The sequence below is a fragment of the Pristiophorus japonicus genome, chromosome 1 (genome assembly GCF_044704955.1).
Source record: "Pristiophorus japonicus isolate sPriJap1 chromosome 1, sPriJap1.hap1, whole genome shotgun sequence".
NCBI lineage: Eukaryota > Metazoa > Chordata > Chondrichthyes > Pristiophoridae > Pristiophorus > Pristiophorus japonicus.
The window spans coordinates 109,389,003-109,408,576 of record NC_091977.1 but is presented as its reverse complement, the minus strand read 5'-3'; the positions used below and the strand labels follow the sequence as shown (position 1 = coordinate 109,408,576).

Genomic DNA, 19,574 nt, shown 5'->3' with positions numbered 1-19,574 from the left:
CCTCTCAGCCTTTTGGCCTAAGATCAAACACATTGGAGCAAAGTGACCTTTGGCGTTAGAGTTGATCTGGAACGAAATTGGATTTTAAATTAAAAAATAAATAAATAAATAAATTAAAAAAAATAATAATAAAAAACACTAGCTGCTGGAGGAGAGAAGGCGAGGAGGGAGTCCCAGTAGGTGGCCCTATCTACCCAGCGTCTTCTGAGAGCACTACTCCTACATTCACATGACTCAAAACCACTGCATGAGGAGGCTGTATTTTACCAAGGAGGTAGTCACAGAGATCTGTAGCCTCGTGGAAGGAAGACTCAGACGTTGCAGCACAGCCAGGACTGCATTGCCTGTGGCAGTCGAGGACACATAGCACTTAATTTATGCTACTGGAACCTTCCAGGCTGCCGGGTGATAGGAGTCACAGAACCAACATTCTATTGACTCTGGATCAGTTCCTATGGACTGCAGGGGAGCTAATGTAACACCACTTTTTAAAAAAAAGGGGAGAGAGAAAACAAGGAATTGTAGACTGGTTAGCCTGACATCAGTGGTGGGAAAAGTGTTGGAATCAATTATTAAAGATGAAATAGCAACGCATTTGGAAAGCAGTGATAGATCTATGCTGACTTGGATCGATCCTATGAAAGGGAAATCATGCTCGACAAATCTTCCAGGATTTTTTGAGGATGTAGAGTGGACAAGAGAGGACCAATGGATGTGGTGTATTTGGACTTTCAAAAGGCTTTTGACAAGGTCCCACACAAGAGATTGGTGTGAAAAATTAAAGCACATGGTATTGGGTGTAATATATCCTACGTGGATAGAGAACTGGTTGGCAGACAGGAAGCAGAGTGTCAGGGTAAACGGGTCCTTTTCAGAATGGCAGGCAGTGACTAGTGGGGTGCTGCAGGGTTCAGTGCTGGAACCCCAGCTATTTACAATATACATTAATGATTTGGACGAAGGAATTGAATGTAATATCTCCAAGTTTGCAGATGACACTAAGCTGGGTGGCAGTGTGAGCTGTGAGGAGGATGCCAAGAGGCTGTAGGGTGACTTGGACAGGTTAGCTGAGTGGGCAAAAGCATTGTAGATGCAGTATAATGTGGATAAATATGAGGTTATCCACTTTGGTGGCAAAAACATGAAGGTAGAATATTATCTGAATGGTGGCAGATTAGGAAAAGGGGAGGTGCAACGAGACCTGGGTGTCATGGTACATCAGGCTTTGAAGGTTGGCATGCAGGTACAGCAGGCGATGAAGGCAGCAAATGGTATGTTGGCCTTCATAGCTAGAGGATTTGAGTATAGGAGTAGGGAGGTCTTACTGCAGTTGTACAGAGCCTTGGTGAGGCCACACCTAGAATAGTGTGTTCAGTTTTGGTCTCCTAATCTGAGGAAGGATGATCTTGCTATTGAGGGAGTACAGCGAAGGTTCACCAGATTGATTCACAGGATGGCAGAACTGACATATGAGGAGAGACTGGATCAACTGGGCTTGTATCCACTGGAGTTTAGATGAATGAGCGGGGATCTCATAGAAACATATAAAAATCTGACGGGATTGGACAGGTTAGAGGCAGGAAGAATGTTCCTGTTGCTGGGGAGTTCCAGAACCAGGGGTCACAGTCTAAGAACAAGGGGTAAGCCATTTAGGACCGAGATGAGGAGAAACTTCTTCACTCAGAGTGGTTAACCTGTGGAATTCTTTTCCGCAGAGAGTTGTTGAGGCCAGTTCGTTAGATATATTCAAAAGGGAGTTAGATATGGCCCTTATGGTCAAAGGGATCAAGGGTATGGAGAGAAAGCAGGAAAGGGGTACTGAGGTTGAATGATCAGCCATGATCTTATTGAATGGCGGTGCAGGCTCAAAGGGCTGAATGGCCATCTCCTGCACCTAATTTCTATGTTTCGATCACAATCCTCTGTGCACCTCTGCATAAGGGAGGTCAGATCAGCAATGATCTTATTGAATGGTGGAGCAGGGCTGATAGATAAGATAGATAAGATAGATCTCATGATCCAGGGAGCCATTGACTGTACATATGTGACCATGCGAGCCCCTCATTTAAACTCTGAGGTGTTCAGGAACAGGAAGGGACTCCATTCCCTCAATGGACAGCTTGTCTGTGACTACCGGCAGTGCATCATGCAGGTGAATGCCTGCAATCCAGGGGGCTGCAACAATGCTTTTATAATGAGACAGTCATCAATCCCACAGATCTTTGAGCCCCAACGCAATGTGCATGACTGGCTACTAGGTGATAAATGTTGCCATGGCTCATGACTCCCTTGCGAAAGCCCCAGACAAAACCTGAGCACTCATACAATAAGAGCCATTCTGCCACCAGGGATATAACTGAGCAGACCATTGGGGTCCTCAAGAGGTTTACGTGCCTTGGCAGGTCAGGAGGTGCCATGCAGCACTCGGCTGAGAAAGTCTCCAGATTCATGATGACTTGCTGCATGTTTCACAATCTGGTGATTGTTACCACCAGCAAGCTTGCCAGAAGGTCAAGCTCAGGAGCCACAAATGGAGGAGGAGGAAGACGAGGAGAACCAGAGGGTTCCAGGTAGATAGCCCGCACCTGGGAAGACGCTCGCCGGCATCTTATTGAAGTCTGCTTTTGAGAGCCGTCCTCCGCCATCAGACCGGATCACAGTTGCCACATACCTCACCTTCCAGGACTGGTTGACAGGCAACTGTAACAGCAATGATGGAGTAGAGGGGCAGGGAGCAGTAATAGTGCCACCGGGAGAGAAACCAGTAGGTTCCTGCTCCATGATTTCCATGCCAGTATCTCGGGGCACCTGTTCAGCAAGCCCAGTGATCTGCTGGAGGATAGATCTCTGGACAGCTGAGACGGTCATCAAGCCCCTCTTAACTTAGGAGCCCAGAGCCACCATGGCAGCTGCATGAGCTTCCACTGCATTTCCATACCAGTCCATGGAAGATGCTAATAGTGCAATGTAAACTGTTTGGGCTTCCATTGCAGCACTTTGTAATTCCATGAAAGCTGTTTGGCATTCCATGAAAGCTGTTATGACTGCAGTGGAAGCTGTGACCAGAGTCATCAGGCACAGGATGATGTTGGGCTCCACAGCTCACTGGGTGGAATTGGCCAGGATCTCCACACGAGAGGATAGGTTCCAGACTTTGTGTCAAACCATGGGCCAGCTGGAATCAGAGTCCTCTACCCCTCCTAGCCGTGATCCGTAAGTTTTCAGGCAAGCTGTCCCTTACACCAAGCATTTGGTTTTCAAACCCATCAGCCTTCTTCTGAAGCTTGGCCGTGAGGTCTTCATCGGACTCCTCCAACAGCAGAACTAGCATGCGACATTGCCTGCCCCCCCCCCCCCCCCCAGCAAGGTGGGACTTGTGGGGTTACTTCCACCTAGAGTCACCACTGCCATAGTGTGTGCCACTGTGAGGTTCCCAGTTCTACCCTAGCCTCTAAGTGACACGGGGTGCTGGTCTGAGAGCTGGTGTCTGCGACAGCAGTAGCGATTAAGGCAGCGCCTCCTTCCTTGCTCTCCTTTTCCAGTTCCTCCCGGGGGGGGGGGGGGGGGGGTGCTCGGGTGCGAAGTGGATCTTGCTCATGGGAGTCTGCAATGATAAAACTAGAAGGGTAGGTTGCAGCCACCATAGGAGGATATGTGTGAGGAGACCACATGGAGCTTGTGACTGAGGATAGGTTTGGAGGATTAGGGATCAGAAATAGTTGTGGATATGTAAGGAAGCTGAAATTACCACATACCTCTAGGCAATATGTCCCCTGTTCTGCTAGTGGCCACAGCACCTGCCACGCCCTTCCCAATTACAGCCTGCACTCGATCTTCAAGGGGCGTGATCTCATGGAGTGGTGCTTCCCCTCCCCTGGTCAGGTTCTGCTGGCACCTATTTGTTATCTTTTCCTGGAAGAGAGAGTGGTGATTGTGAATGAATGTATTGGCAGGTGTGCATGTGATGCCTCACATGGTTGATGTGTCCGAGGTGTGAGTAGTGTGAAGGATGCAATAATGTGGGTTGTGTGAATGTCTGAGTATAGTTAGATGGTGGATGCTGCATGTTGATGTGATGCTGCAAGGGGTGCAGTTATTGAGAAGTGTGTTTGTGAGATGGGATCTTACCTTACCTTGAAAAAAATTTCAACACTGGAGCAATGTCCTAAGGGCAGTGCTCCTGGTTGTGACCTCCTCGGCAATCTCCTCTCACATCCACCACAATAGTTAACCTCTGTGGCCTCCTTCCCCCCTGCAGGTACAGCACATCCTTCCTCCTCTGTACCTCCTCCACCAGGTCTTCTGGTGCCACCTGTTCACCCTCGCCCCCTGAGCCATCCAGAGAAGTGCCATTGTCCTGCTCCTCCAGTTTCACTGGCAGCCAGCACACTCCAGACCTTCAATGGAAATGCATACATGGAGGCTATAAGTACCGCTCCCAGAAAATTGCTACTAATCAGTGCTTCAGAGCTAAAACTGCAGGTCACTATTTTAGCACCTCCAGGCATGTTTAAGTCATGGTAATCAGCAATCAGCCCAAGATTGTAGGCTCCTCTCTTCACCAGCTCACTGCTCCAAATGATTAGGCCACGCCTTCAATAGCTCTACAACTCTTTTGTTGTATACTAATTAACAAATTAAATCAAGTGCTCCCCTGATTAAAGGGGGAGGACACTCCAAACATTTTTCAAGTGACCTTTTTTTTGTTTTTTTCCTTTTTTTGTGTTTTTTTTTTAGGGCACCGAGAGGCAAATTATACAAGTGTCCCCTGACTCAGATTGTGGGCTGAATCCAGACTTTTAAACAGGTGCATTTTATTAGCACAACACTCACTTAGCACCTTGTCCCAAAATAACCCCCATTGTTTTTTTTGCAATTAGTGTGCTTTTAATGACACTTTAGAAATAATCATGTGGTATTCACATCAATGTGTGTGTTATATATATATAAAATATATTTTCATTTTCAATTAATGTGTGTTGGGGAGAGGTAAATAGTGTGCATATTATTTATGTAACTGTGAGGCAAGAGTAGACATTCGTGGCCCTCCGACTTGAGCTTCCTTTCCAAGCGATAGGGCTCCAATTTTTAGGACTGCCTGAAGAAGCTGGTGTTCGGCTTTGTGCCCGACTCCCCGTCAGATCGGATGGTCTGAAGAGCCAGGCAGCAAAGCAAAACAAAAAAGGTTGTGCAGTTTCCTCACAGATGGTTGGGCCTGGAGGCCTTCTGGCTGCTATTTTCTTCTCAAGCTTGCAGTTGTGCCTGTGGTCCTGCCCCCATTTCCAAGTGCACGGCCCTGCCAGAGGTGCACCTGAGCTAAGCAAATGACCCAGCCCACAAACTTTAGAGTGCCGAGACTTGGACAGATGCAGCCTCCTTCCTATTCAGCACCTGGGAAAAGGCAAACCTGCCATTTTCTGTGGCTAATCACGAGCAAAGCCATGGCAGATTTATAAGTTTTAAAAATTGGAGTTGAACTGCTATGCAGAATTAAAACATGCAATTACTGTCCATTGGTAATAAAGCTTATTGGGACCCCAGAGTTGGCAATGATGGGAGGAAAGAGAAGGCCTTGCTAGAGATGCACTCACTGCCTTTGAATGATGTTGGAGGAGGATGGTGTTGCCAACTGTATAAAATATTGTAGAGAAGTTGAGGAGGACGAGGCGAGATAATGCACCAAAGGATGTTATTCATGACTTTGGCTATGGCAGTTTTGTTGTTGTAAGGATAGAAGATAGGTTGAACATGGAGTTATGGGAGTAATCGGCAGGGAGCTGAGGCAAAGACCTTAGACAGAAAAGTGAAATTGAAGAGAATGGATGGATTGAGGGTAGGATTTTCTGGAGGAGGTGGTGATGATGGTGGTTTGAAGGGATGAGGGACTGTGTCTGAGAAATGGATTGTTGATGTTAGCTAGCACAAGACCAGGAAGGGGAATTGAGTGGGGAGGGGATCAAGGGAGCAAGAGGTGGGTCATATGGGTGAAGTTAAATTAGAGAGAAGGGAATGTGTGAAAATTTACAAAAAGACAGGGAACTTGGCGTCGTGAGAAATGGGGGGGGGGGGGAGGTTGGTGGCTGAAAGTAGAAGCAAACCGTGGAGGCAGCTGCACAGATTATCTTGATCTTAGGGATAAACAAATCCATGAGTTTAGTGAAGGCAAGATTGAGAGAGAATTGGGGTTGGGGGCAGTGAAATCAGAGAAAAAGGGGCTAGTGGCATTGAGGTTTAGATTGAAATGCCTAAGTATAACTTTTTTTCTCTTTCCCATGGCAGCTGGTAATCATTCTGCCATTCACACCCCATCGACGTCTTTACTGAGGCGTATGAAAGCAAGGGCCTTACGCTAAACATCAGCAAGACAAAGGTTCTCCGCCAGCCTGTCCTTTCCGCACAGCATTGTTCCCCAGTCATCAAGATCCATGGCGTGGCCCTGGACAACGTGGACCACTTCCCATATCTCGGGAGCCTCCTATAAACAAGAGCAGGCATTGACGACGAGATTCAACGCTGCCTCCAGTGTGCCAGTGCAACCTTCAGCCGCCCTGAGGAAAAGAGTGTTTGAAGACCAGGCCCTCAAAACTGCCACCAAGCTCATGATCTACAGGGCTGTAGTAATATTAACCCTCCTGTATGGCTCAGAAACATGGACCATGTACAGTAGACATCTCAAGTTGTTGGAGAAATACCACTAACGATGTCTCCGCGAGATCCTACAAATCCCTTGGGAGGACAGACGCACCAACATTAGCGTCCTCGACCAGGCCAACATCCCCAGCATCGAAGCACTGTCCACACTTGATCAGCTCTGCTGGGCAGGCCATATAGTTTGCATGCCAGACACGAGACTCCCAAAGCAAGCACTCTACTCGAAACTCCTTCATGGCAAATGAGCCAAAGGTGGGCAGCGGAAATGTTACAAGGACACCCTCAAAGCCTCCCTGATAAAGTGCAACATCCCCACTGACACCTGGGAGACCCTGGCCAAAGACCGCCCTAGGTGGAGGAAGCACATCCGGGAGGGCGCTGTGCACCTCGAGTCTTGTTGCCGAGAGCGTGCAGAAATCAAGTGCAGGCAGCGGAAAAAGCGAGTGGCAAACCAGTCTCACCCACCCCTTCTCTCAACGACTATCTGCCCCACCTGTGACAGAGACTGTGGTTCTTGTATTGGACTGTACAGCCAACTAAGAACTCATGTTAAGAGTGGAAGCAAGTCTTCCTCGATTCCGAGGGACTGCCTCTGATGATGATGATGATGACTCATATTTTGTTTCCTAACTTGTGCCATTATCGACTCATTTTTGCCCATCATTTGTCTTAGATCACTCCTGCCCTCCACCCTATCACAGACCTTCCCTTTTTCTCTTTCTTCCCCTCCCCCTTTCAGGACCCCAGCACTTCCTTAAGAATCTGTTACATCTCAAAAGTTCTGACGAAGGGTCATAGACCCGAAACATTAACTCTGTTTCTCTCCACAGATGCTGCCTACCTGCTGAAATTTCCAGCATTTTCTGTTTTTATTTCAGATTCCAGCATCTGTAGTGTTTTGCTTTTGTAACTTCTTACTGTTCAGTGGATACGCTCAGACATAATTATGCAAAATGCACTGAACTATTTGGATTAAAAAAGTCAACAAATGACAGTTGCAAATGGATTATGACATGTTAATTATATCATATTCAATGAATGATTGAACTGCTGCAAATTAATTTTATACTGTAACAGTGATTTATTTACTTTATTTATATGCAAGGGCAGCAGTAGAATGACAGGGATGTGGAGAAAGCAATAGAGCCACTGTCCAGACTGAAGTATTTTGAGATCCAGTCATATTCAGCATTTTTTTTGACAATTAGAGTGCTCAGTTATTAACTGTACAAAAGTAAATTCTGCATTCTGTGTAAAACGAAGGGAACAAAAATAACATCTACATTTAATTTAGAATTTATTTGACTACTGGAACTGTTTAATATTAACACAGTTATAAAAGTGAAGAAAGAAATTTTGCATAAAAGTTAGTTTAGCACAAATCAGCTCTGAAAATGTTTAAAAATTCCACCATCAGTACTCCTTTAGAAAATTAAACCTTTACAAAGAACTATTAGTATTCACATCATTCTATCCTTTTAAAAAAAAATGTCTTCCTAGATGTGCAGAAAAGGAATAAAATGTTAAAGCTAACCATAATAATTGTTAATGTTTGAACAGGGCCCTGGTACTCACACCATTTCCTTAAAATATTGATTCAATTCAGGAAGACAATCTTACATTGTTTTATTTCTATACAAATACAAAAATCTTTTTTATTAAAATAAAATTAACAAATGCAATCATATAAAATACTTCTCCAACAAACCATTAAACTGGAATACTAAAGCACTCTTATTAAAGTACAAAAATGAACAAAACAGGTAGAATACTGAATAACATTGAGACCATGACACCATAAGGACAGACCAGTATAAAATGATTATGTTCACTATACATCTGGAAAATAACAGCATCCTTATCTGATCGTGGACACTTGCTGACCCAAGAACTCTTTTCCTGCAAGTGTGATTTTGCTTTTTATTTTTACATTTGTCACTTGAATTATGTGGAGAAATTCCTTAGTAAGCAGCACATTTAACTTCATTACAAATAACTTTGCAGTATGGTTAAAAGACATTACTGAGAGTGCTGTACATCTTTTTCTTTTAAGTTCTGTGCTCCTGGGGAGGAATGTTAGTGCTGGGAAATGGAGCACTTTCCAATGTCACCATCAAGCACTCCCGGGGTCAGGTATAGCCAATGCAGAGCAACGCTCCCTCTGCTCTGGCCCAACAATGTGCCTCAGAACAGCACCTCCTGCTGCACCAGTGTAACATTTTTTCCATTCTCCACAGCGGAGTAAAACTGCCAATTACCATCAAATTAAGGACTGTTTTATGCTGCAGGTCAATGCTTATTGGAACTGAAATAATTTAACCCAAATGCATTCCACATGGGTCCCTTATAGCCAGCAGACAGGATACTTTCATCCCATCTGCACGGACTGGATTTGAACACAAATATGAAAGACCAGTGTCCAACCCTAATGCACCACCCAGTTCCCTCTATATAGCTTATTATGGCTACACTGCAGTCCAGTTGTACACTGAAATGGGGACAGAGAACCAGTTAAAGCAAAATAAACAGAAAAAAGAAATTGCAGTTATATGGAGCCTTTCATGAGGAAGTTAAATTGCTGGAATTCTTTGTGGATGTAACGAACAGTGTGGATAAAGGGGAACCAGTGGATGTGGTGTATTTGGACTTCCAGAAGGCATTTGACAAGGTGCCACATAAAAGGTTACTGCACAAGATAAAAGTTCACGGGGTTTGGGGTAATATATTAGCATGGATAGAGGATTGGCTAACTAACAGAGAACAGAGAGTCGGGATAAATGGTTCATTCTCTGGTTGGCAACCAGTAACTAGTGGGGTGCCGCAGGGATCAGTGCTGGGACCCCAACTATTTACAATCTATATTAACGACTTGGAAAAAGGGACTGAGTGTAACGTAGACAAGTTTGCTGATGATACAAAGATGGGAGGAAAAGCAAAGTGTGAGGAGGACACAAAAAATCTGCAAAAGGACATAGACAGGCTAGGTGAGTGGGCAAAAATTTGGCAGATGGAGTTTAATGTCCGAAAGTGTGAGGTCATGCACTCTGGCAGAAAGAAAATCAAAGAGCAAGTTATTATTTAAGTGGAGAAAGATTGCAAAGTGCCACAGTACAGCGAGACCTGGGAGTACTTGCATGAAACACAAAAGGATAGTATGCAGGTACAGCAAGTGATCAAGAAGGCCAATGGTATCTTGGCCTTTATTGCAAAGGGGATGGAGTATAAAAGCAGGGAAGTCTTGCTACAGCTGTATAGGGTATTAGTCAGGCCACACTTGGAATACTGCGTGCAGTTTTGGTTTCCATATTTATGAAAGGATATACTTGCTTTGGAGGCAGTTCAGAGAAGGTTCACAAGATTGATTCCGGGGATGAGGAGGTTGACTTATGAGGAAAGGTTGAGTAGGTCGAGCCTCTACTCATTGGAATTCAGAAGAATGAGAGGTGATCTTATCGAAACTTATAAGATTATGAGGGGGCTTGGCAAGGTGGATGCAGAGAGGATGTTTCCACTGATGGGGGAGACTAGAACTAGAGGGCATGATCTTAGAATAAGGGGCCGCCCATTTCAAACTGAGATGAGGAGAAATTTCTTCTCTCAGAGGGTTGTAAATCTGTGGAATTCAATACCTCAGAGAGCTGTGGAAGCTGGGACATTGAATAAATTTAAGACAGAAATAGAGGGTTTCTTAAATGATAAGGGGATAAAAGGTTATAGGGAGCGGGTGGGGAAGTGGAGCTGAGTCCATGATTGGATCAGCCATGATCTTATTGAATGGCGGAGCAGGCTCGAGGGGCTGTATGGCCTACTCCTGTTCCTATTTCTTATGTTCTTATATTCATGTTCTCAGGATAATCCAAGGCACTTCACAGTCAATTAATTACTTGTGAAATGTAATCACTGTTAGGCAGACAAATGCAACTGCAAAATTTTCACAAAAAACAAATTAGATAAATGGCCAGTCAAATCATTTTTAGTGGTGTTTATAGAGGGAAGAATGATGGCCAGGACACCAGGAGAACTCCCTGCTCTTCTTCCAGTGGTGTCATGGGATCTTTTACATCCACTTGAACAAGCAGGTGGGGTTTCATTTTAATATCTCATCCAAAAGATTGCATTACCAATAATGAGCAGTACTGCACTATAATATCAGCCTTAATTACAGGCTCAAGTCCTGAAGTGAGAGGCTCAAATCCACAACCTTCTGAAGGTAAATTTTGTCTTTACTGTTTGTGCAGTAAACTGGCAGAGCGGTTTGCACACCCATTATAGAGATCAATTAATTCAAAGGAAATAAAAATTGGTCATTTTCTATAATGGGCGGGCAATCTGTTCACGAGCTTACCACCCAAGCAGAGCAGACAAAAGTTACTCCTACGACCAATTGAGTCAAGCTAATACTATTAATAAACATAACACTTCCTGATTCTCAGACAGAACCTGCTGGAGATGACATTACAGCCAGTAATAGACAGCTGGTGGTATTAATTTCAGTACTTACATTCTTAGAACATGAGACAGATTGAGAAGAGAAGTGATGCTCACTGACCAGTCAATCAGAACTTGTGAATTGCATTAATCCATCCACTAGTTATGGGCAGATGTTTAAGTGTAACCTGGGTTGTTGTGCAAAAACAAAATCCTGCACTTTTAATGTTAATTGAGCTCTGGTTCAGATTCTGTTTTCATAACATGAAAATCTGCATTGGAGTGCTATTTGTGTTGTAAATTGTGTTTCAATTTTCCTGAATAAGATTACTTCAGTAAGTGCTTTAACTGTGCATTGGTCAGTTTTATTCCCACTGTGCTTTATGTAGTCCTTCCCCATCCCCCATGCAACATCAATTTGTCTGTTTGTCAGTGCATTCCAATCTTCAATGCAGAGATATGTGCAGATAATGGTATACAGAAATGTTGGAAGCAACACTATATAAATATTTTTATGATCGTGTCTCAACAAGTTAGTGAGCTAATTAACTTAAGTCAACTGGATGAATGCACTCCGGGAATGTGATTCTTTCTTAGCAATTGTTCAGAATCCATTATATGGATGTTTGGAATAAGTAATATGTTCTCTGTGAAACAATCCCACTTATTGTAGCAAACCCACATTTTAAAGTGAAGTTTGCTAGCCAAACTATGAATTAGCTTGTGTGGTTCCAGTACAAGATTCACAATCAGCAAATTTTGTGCTACATATTTAAGTCCAGAGATTTTCTGGTTATTTCAATGGAATCTGTAGGGACAGAGTTCACACTGCTACTGAAACTTGAGCGCCTCATGGACACCTGTGTTGCAGTAATTTGCCGCAATTCCTTGCGGGATACTCTGACAGGAGTAATAATATGAAGCTGTGATGGCTTCTCAATTATCTGAGAAGGCTTGGATGATGAAGCGTATGCTTTCGCTGGCGGTGTTTCATCTGCTGCTTCTGAACTGAGTAAATACTCTTGCTCATAGGTCATTCTTGTGGAGCCTTGTGCCATTTCAGAAATTTCTTCCCATAATTTCTGGTTCTTGTTTGCTCCAGATGTTGCCAGAGAATTGTCATTTTCTTCTTCAATACTTTTATATGGTCTTGAAGCCCATTTTTGTTCCTTTGTATAAACTTCTGCTCCTCTCGAGCTTAAAACTGCATCACCAGTACCATTACCTGCAATCAAATTAATTTTTAAATGTTACATTCTCTTGCAACATTTTACATCCTTTATTAACCAGCAAAATTTAAATATTGAGGTTGATTTTTCTGCTTCCGTTGCGAGTCGTGGCTAAAAGATTAAGAACTGGTACTAAATCTAACGTGTTAATAGCACTCGAATTATTTGGTCAGCTCATTTGCATTCTTAATTCACAGATGCAGGTGCAGACAGGGCAAGTATAGGGCACTGTAGTGATAGCAGAGGAACTTTGTATGCAAGTGAAAATGTAAAGGGATGGGGACAACTAATGGGGAATATCACAATGGGTGAGGGTGAAAACATTCTGAAAGCCTCAACCCATCAACCCTCTTTGCCAAGACTGAAATAGCAGGGAATTAAAAAGTAACAGACAGAAATAAAGGCAAATGGAACCCCATATTCAGGTTTGAGACAACAACTAATGAAAGTTCATCAACCTGAAATGTTAATCCTACCAGCTTCTATTTACAGATGCTGTCTGACATGCTGAATATTTCCAGTATTTTGTGTTTTTATTTCAGTTCTGATACTTGTTGTGCCAGGGGTATGGGTGCATGTTAGATGTCCCTACAGTTGATGCTGCAGCTCTGCATTTGGTTCTTCTCACCAGACCCAGTGAAGCCACTTCCCAAAGCCGTTGCCAGGTGGATGTGACAATGCCTGCAAATATGATCGATAGCATCTTGATGAATGTGGTGAATCACGCTGCTCTGGCTGGCAATCACACTCTCATATCATCTTCCATGCAGTACCATATAAAGCATGACATGCTGCAGTTGGGAAAGTTCTGACAAACAATCCAGCATAATAATTAGTCAGGCCCTTGCAAGTATCTATGGCATCAGGCCTGCTGTCACAACTAGTTGAAGTCTCAGTCTGCAATAATTAAGCTTATTGGTTTGAGCTTCTACTGCAGCCAGTAGAATGTTCAAGAAAATTAATTTTCTTGAAGCAGCCATTCAAGAAGACCATGACTGATCTTCTATCTCAACTCCACTTTCCTGCAGCCCATGTCAATATTTAAGAATAGGTTAGTCAGTTGGTTGATGGAAGAGGGAACAAAGGGATATGGGAACAGGGCAGTAGTCCTAATGTACTACTGGGAACAGCATCCTTGACTCCGAGGGACTGCCTCAGAAGAAGAGGACTACTGCTCACGTGCAGGATAAGTACTAACATGGACTGGTTGGGCCAGCTGAAATCAGTTTACCAATGTTATGTTCAGAATAACTCCACACGACTGTATGCTGTAAGCTCAAACTTATGTGCCCTTAGTCTCTTTAATCAAACTCCAGCGTGCTGAAGCAGCATGTAAGACAACCTTTTATACTTGCTTGCACGGAGTGTGCAGGCGACCCTTGGGTCTCCAACAGGTGCGTCCTCTGGTGGCAAGTCTTACACTATTATGAAGTTTACATACATAACATCACTCCCCCCCCCCGCCCACCAAAGTCTTAGATACAAGTTATTTACAAGTTGAGGCGATCCGGGGCTCTTCGTTCCCGGGTTGATCACCTGAGTTGAAGTCCTGGCATGGGTGAGTCGGTCAGATCATTGCTGCGTTGCAGCGCGGCTGGTCTGATCGGACTGTCGGTGGGTTCATCCTCGTGATTGACAGCGAGGTCGATTGCTGGTTAGGTGTGTGTTGGTGGATCAATGATGGTAATGTCCTCTTCAAACTGTTCTTGGTTGTCAGTGAATCGCAGTTTGGTCTGATCAAATGCTTTCTGCACGCTTGTCCATTCAGAAGTTTGACAACAAACACTCTATTCCCCTCCTTGGCTAAAACAGTGCCAGCAACCCATTTGGGACCGTGACGGTAATTAAGAACAAATACAGGGTCATTAACCTCAATGTCACGCGATACAGCCGCGCGATCGTGGTTACATGTTATGTCGGTGACGCCGGGTTTCTACATGATCACTGAGATCCGGGTGGACGAAGGAGAGACTGGTTTTGAGTGCTCTCTTTATTAACAATTCTGCCGGGGGAACCCCGGTAAGCAAGTGGAGTCGCGTCCGGTAGCTGAGCAGAACACACGAAAACCAGGTCTGCAGGGAACCATCCGTCACGCGTTTCAGGCTCTGCTTGATAGTTTGGGCTGCCCGTTCCACTTGACCATTGGATGCGGGCTTAAATAGGTATGTAAAGAGAAAAAGGTTAGTAAAGACAAACGTAGGTCCCCTGCAGTCAGAATCAGGGGAAGTCATAACGGGGGACAAAGAAATGGCAGACCAATTGAACAAGTACTTTGGTTCGGTATTCACTAAGGAGGACACCAACAACCTTCCGGATATAAAAAGGGTCAGAGGGTCTAGTAAGGAGGAGGAACTGAGGGAAATCTTTATAAGTCGGGAAATTGTGTTGGGGAAATTCATGGGATTGAAGGCCGATAAATCCCCAGGCCTGATGGACTGCATCCCAGAGTACTTAAGGAGGTGGCCTTGGAAATAGCGGATGCATTGACAGTCATTTTCCAACATTCCATTGACTCTGGATCAGTTCCTATCGAGTGGAGGGTAGCCAATGTAACCCCACTTTTTAAAAAAGGAGGGAGAGAGAAAACAGGGAATTATAGACCGGTCAGCCTGACCTCAGTAGTGGGTAAAATGATGGAATCAATTATTAAGGATGTCATAGCAGTGCATTTGGAAAATGGTGACATGATAGGTCCAAGTCAGCATGGATTTGTGAAAGGGAAATCATGCTTGACAAACCTTCTGGAATTTTTTTGAGGATGTTTCCAGTAAAGTGGACAAGAGAGAACCAGTTGATGTTGTATATTTGGACTTTCAGAAGGCTTTCGACAAGGTCCCACACAAGAGATTAATGTGCAAAGTTAAAGCACATGGGATTGGGGGTAGTGTGCTGACGTGGATTGAGAACTGGTTGTCAGACAGGAAGCAAAGAGTAGGAGTAAATGGGTACTTTTCAGAATGGCAGGCAGTGACTAGTGGGGTACCGCAAGGTTCTGTGCTGGGGCCCCAGCTGTTTACATTGTACATTAATGATTTAGACGAGGGGATTAAATGTAGTATCTCCAAATTTGCGGATGACACTAAGTTGGGTGGCAGTGTGAGCTGCGAGGAGGATGCTATGAGGCTGCAGAGTGACTTGGATAGGTTAGGTGAATGGGCAAATGCATGGCAGATGAAGTATAATGTGGATAAATGTGAGGTTATCCACTTTGGTGGTAAAAACAGAGAGACAGACTATTATCTGAATGGTGACAGATTAGAAAAAGGGGAGGTGCAACGAGACCTGGGTGTCATGGTACATCAGTCATTGAAGGTTGGCATGCAGGTACAGCAGGCGGTTAAGAAAGCAAATAGCGAGGGGATTTGAGTACAGGAGCAGGGAGGTGTTGCTACAGTTGTACAGGGCCTTGGTGAGGCCACACCTGGAGTATTGTGTACAGTTTTGGTCTCCTAACTTGAGGAAGGACATTCTTGCTATTGAGGGAGTGCAGCGAAGATTCACCAGACTGATTCCCGGGATGGTGGGACTGACCTATCAAGAAAGACTGGATCAACTGGGCTTGTATTCACTGGAGTTCAGAAGAATGAGAGGGGACCTCATAGAAACGTTTAAAATTCTGATGGGTTTAGACAGGTTAGATGCAGGAAGAATGTTCCCAATGTTGGGGAAGTCCAGAACCAGGAGTCACAGTCTAAGGATAAGGGGTAAGCCATTTAGGACCGAGATGAGGAGAAACTTCTTCACCCGGAGAGTGGTGAACCTGTGGAATTCTCTACCACAGAAAGTAGTTGAGGCCAATTCACTAAATATATTCAAAAGGGAGTTAGATGAAGTCCTTACTACTCGGGGGATCAAGGGGTATGACGAGAAAGCAGGAATGGGGTACTGAAGTTGCATGTTCAGCCATGAACTCATTGAATGGCGGTGCAGGTTAGAAGGGCTGAATGGCCTACTCCTGCACCTATTTTCTATGTTTCTAAACGGGGCAGACCTGACATGTTTGATTCCATTGCGGGCTATGAACTCGTTGAATTCTGAGCTGGTAAAACATGGTCCATTGTCACTAACAAGGACGTTGGGCAAACCATGGGTGGCGAACATGGCCTGGAGGCTTTCAATGGTGGCAGTGGATGTACATGATGACATTATTACACATTCAGTCCATTTAGAGTAAGCGTCCACTGCTACGAGGATCCTCTTTCCTGGAAAGGGGCCAGTGAAGACCACGGTTTGAAGGGCCATGACCACAGAGTCGGTGGGGCCTCCCTTGGTGCATTGCTCAACTGTGAGCAAGTGTTACATTGATGTACGCATGACTCCAATTACGAGTCAATACCGGGCCACCAAATGTGCGACCTGACGATAGCCTTCATTATGACTATGCCTGGGTGGGTACTGTGTAGGTCGCGTATAAACGTTTCGCTGCCTTTTTTGGGGCAAAACCACACGATTCCCCCATAGGAGACAATCCGATTGGATGGACATTTCATCCTTGCATTGGTAAAACGGCTTAATTTCATCTTGCATTTCCCCAGGAACAGCCGACCAGCTCCCATTAAGGACGCAGTTTTTTTTTAAACTGGTGATAGCACAGGGTCCTGGCTAGTCCTGGGCCTGATCTGGCGAGCCGTGACGGGTGATCCCTCACTCTCAAAAACATCCATTACAAGAAGCAAGTCTGCGGGTTGCGCCATTTCCACCCCGGTGGTGGGCAATGGTAGCCAACTGAGGGCATCAGCACAGTTCTCAGTGCCTGGTCTGTGGCGGATTACATAGTCATACGCAGATAATGTTGGTGTCCATCTTTGGATGTGGGATGAAGCACTGATGTTAATACCTTTGCTTTCTGAAAACAGCAAAATGAGTGGTTTGTGGTCGGTTTCGCGCTCGAACTGGAGTCCAAATCGATATTGGTGCATTTTCTTAACCCCGTATATGCATGCTAATGCTTCTTTCTCAACCATACTGTAGGCTCTTTCAGCCTTAGATAAACTTCTGGCTGCATATGCAACCAGTTGCAGTTTGCCTGGCTCATTGGCTTGCTGTAATAACACAACCGACCCCGTACGAAGATGCATCACAAGCTAGTACTAAACGTTTACACGGGTCATACAATACGAGTAACTTGTTAGAACATAGCAGGTTTCTGGCCTTATCAAAGGCTGTCTCTTGAGATTTACCCCAAACCCAATCATCACCCTTACATAGCAGTAAATGCAAAAGTTCCAGCAAGGTGCTCAACCCGGGTAGAAAGTTACCAAAATAGTTGAGTTCCAGGAACGAACGTAGTTCAGTCACATTCTGTGGTCTGGATACATTCGTGATGGCCTCCGCCTTTGAGTCCGTGGGTCTGATGCCATCTGCCACAATCTTTCTCTCCAAAAATTCGACCTCTGGTGCCAGGAAAACACACTTGGAGCGTTTCAGCCTGAGTCCCACTCTGTCAAGTTGCTTAAGAACCTCTTCCAGGTTGTGCAAGTGTTCGGTGGTGTCACGACCAGCGATCAGGATGTTGTCTTGAAACATAACGGTGCGCGGAACCGATTTCAGCAGACTCTCCATGTTGCTCTGGAAGATAGCAGCAGCCGAGCGAATCCCAAAAGGGCATCTGTGGTATATGAACAGTCCTTTGTGTGTGTTGATGCACGTCAATCTTTTAGAAGATTCATCCAGCTCCTGTGTCATGCAAGCAGAGGTTTGATCCAGCTTGGTGAATGACATTCCCCCCCCCCCTGCTAACATTGCCAACAGGTCCTCTGCTTTGGGTAGTGGGTACTGGTCCTGTCATGAGACTCGGTTGATCCTTACCTTGTCGTCTACGCAGATTCTTACAATTGTGTTCCTAACACAGATGGGACTTCACACAGGGAGGTTAAAGTAACAATGACCTCAGTCTTTATTAAGACACTCCAAAGTGAGGAACAGGCCTTAGGGGCCGGTTTATATACAGTGCTCCCAAGGGATGCTGGGATCCCTTGGGACTTCAGGCGATGCGCTCCCTGGTGGCGGAACATGGGAGTGCATACTTTACAGATACTCAACATCACTCCCCCCGCAAAGTCAAAGTGAAAACTATTTATAAGGTGAGGCAGTCGGGAGCCTTTCTTTCCCTGATGGACCGCCTCGGTACAGATGTCTGCTCTGGTGTGTTGGCTGTGCCCTCGCTTGGCTGGCGTGTTGTTGGCCTTGCAGGGCTGCTGGGTGAGCCTGGCCTTGCTGGGCTGTTGGGCGTGATGGGTTCGATTTCCTGGTCTGGGGTGGTGTCGTGATCCTTTGGGTGTGTGTTGTGGGCTCGAAAAAGGTGGTGTCTGCTGTGGGTTGTTCAGGGCAGTCTGTGAACCGCAGCCTCGTTTGGTCCAGGTGCTTTTTGCAAATTTGTCCATTGTCTAATTTGACTACAAACACTCTACTCCCTTCTTTAGCTATCACCGTGCCCTCGATCCACTTCGGACCATGTCCATAGTTTAGCACATATACAGGGTCATTCAGATCAATTTCCCGTGACACAGTGGCGCGACCATCGTTTACATTTTGTTGCTGCCGCCTGCTCTCTACCTGATCATGCAGGTTGGGGTGAACCAGCGAGAGTCTGGTTTTCAATGTCCTTTTCATGAGTAGCTCAGCTGGGGGCATCCCTGTGAGTGAGTGGGGTCTCGTGTGGTAGCTGAGCAGTACTCGGTACAGGCGGATTTGGAGTGAGCCTTCTGTGACTCGTTTAAGGCTCAGTTTGATTGTTTGTACTGCCCGCTCTGCTTGCCCATTGGAGGCTGGTTTAAACGGGGCAGAGGTGACGTGTTTGATCCCATTGCGGATCATGAATTCTTTAAATTCGGCACTGGTGAAACATGGCCCATTGTCACTGACCAGTATGTCAGGCAGGCTGTGTGTGGCAAACATGACCCTCAGGCTTTCAATGGTGGCGGTGGCTCCCGACATTATTTCACATTTAATCCATTTTGAAAAAGCATCCACCACCACCAGGAACAATTTACCGAGAAACGGGCCCGCATAGTCGACATGGATCCTCGACCATGGTCTGAAGGGCCAGGACCACAAACTTAGTGGTGCCTCTCTGGGCGCGTTGCTCATCTGAGCACACATGCTGCATTGCAGTACACAGGACTCTAAGTCAGAGTCAATACCAGGCCACCACACGTGGGATCTGGCTATCGCTTTCATCATTACTATCCCGGGTGTGTGCTGTGGAGATCCGAGATGAACGTCTCCCTGCCCTTTTTGGGTAGCACTACGCGGTTACCCCACAAC

The 19,574-nt window shown here is 45.3% G+C and overlaps 1 protein-coding gene across 2 annotated transcripts in view; it reads right to left on the bottom strand.

Moving 5' to 3' along the window:
- Positions 1-7,962: 7,962 nt before the first annotated feature.
- Positions 7,963-19,574, bottom strand: part of LOC139265343 (kinesin-like protein KIF27) — a 165,736-nt gene continuing 154,124 nt past the window's right edge. For both annotated transcript variants that reach the window (XM_070882312.1, XM_070882322.1), the window contains exon 18: positions 7,963-12,304. In XM_070882312.1, coding sequence (XP_070738413.1) covers positions 11,844-12,304 — 461 coding nt within the window. In that variant the 3' untranslated portion in view covers positions 7,963-11,843. The remainder of the gene's footprint in view (positions 12,305-19,574) is intronic.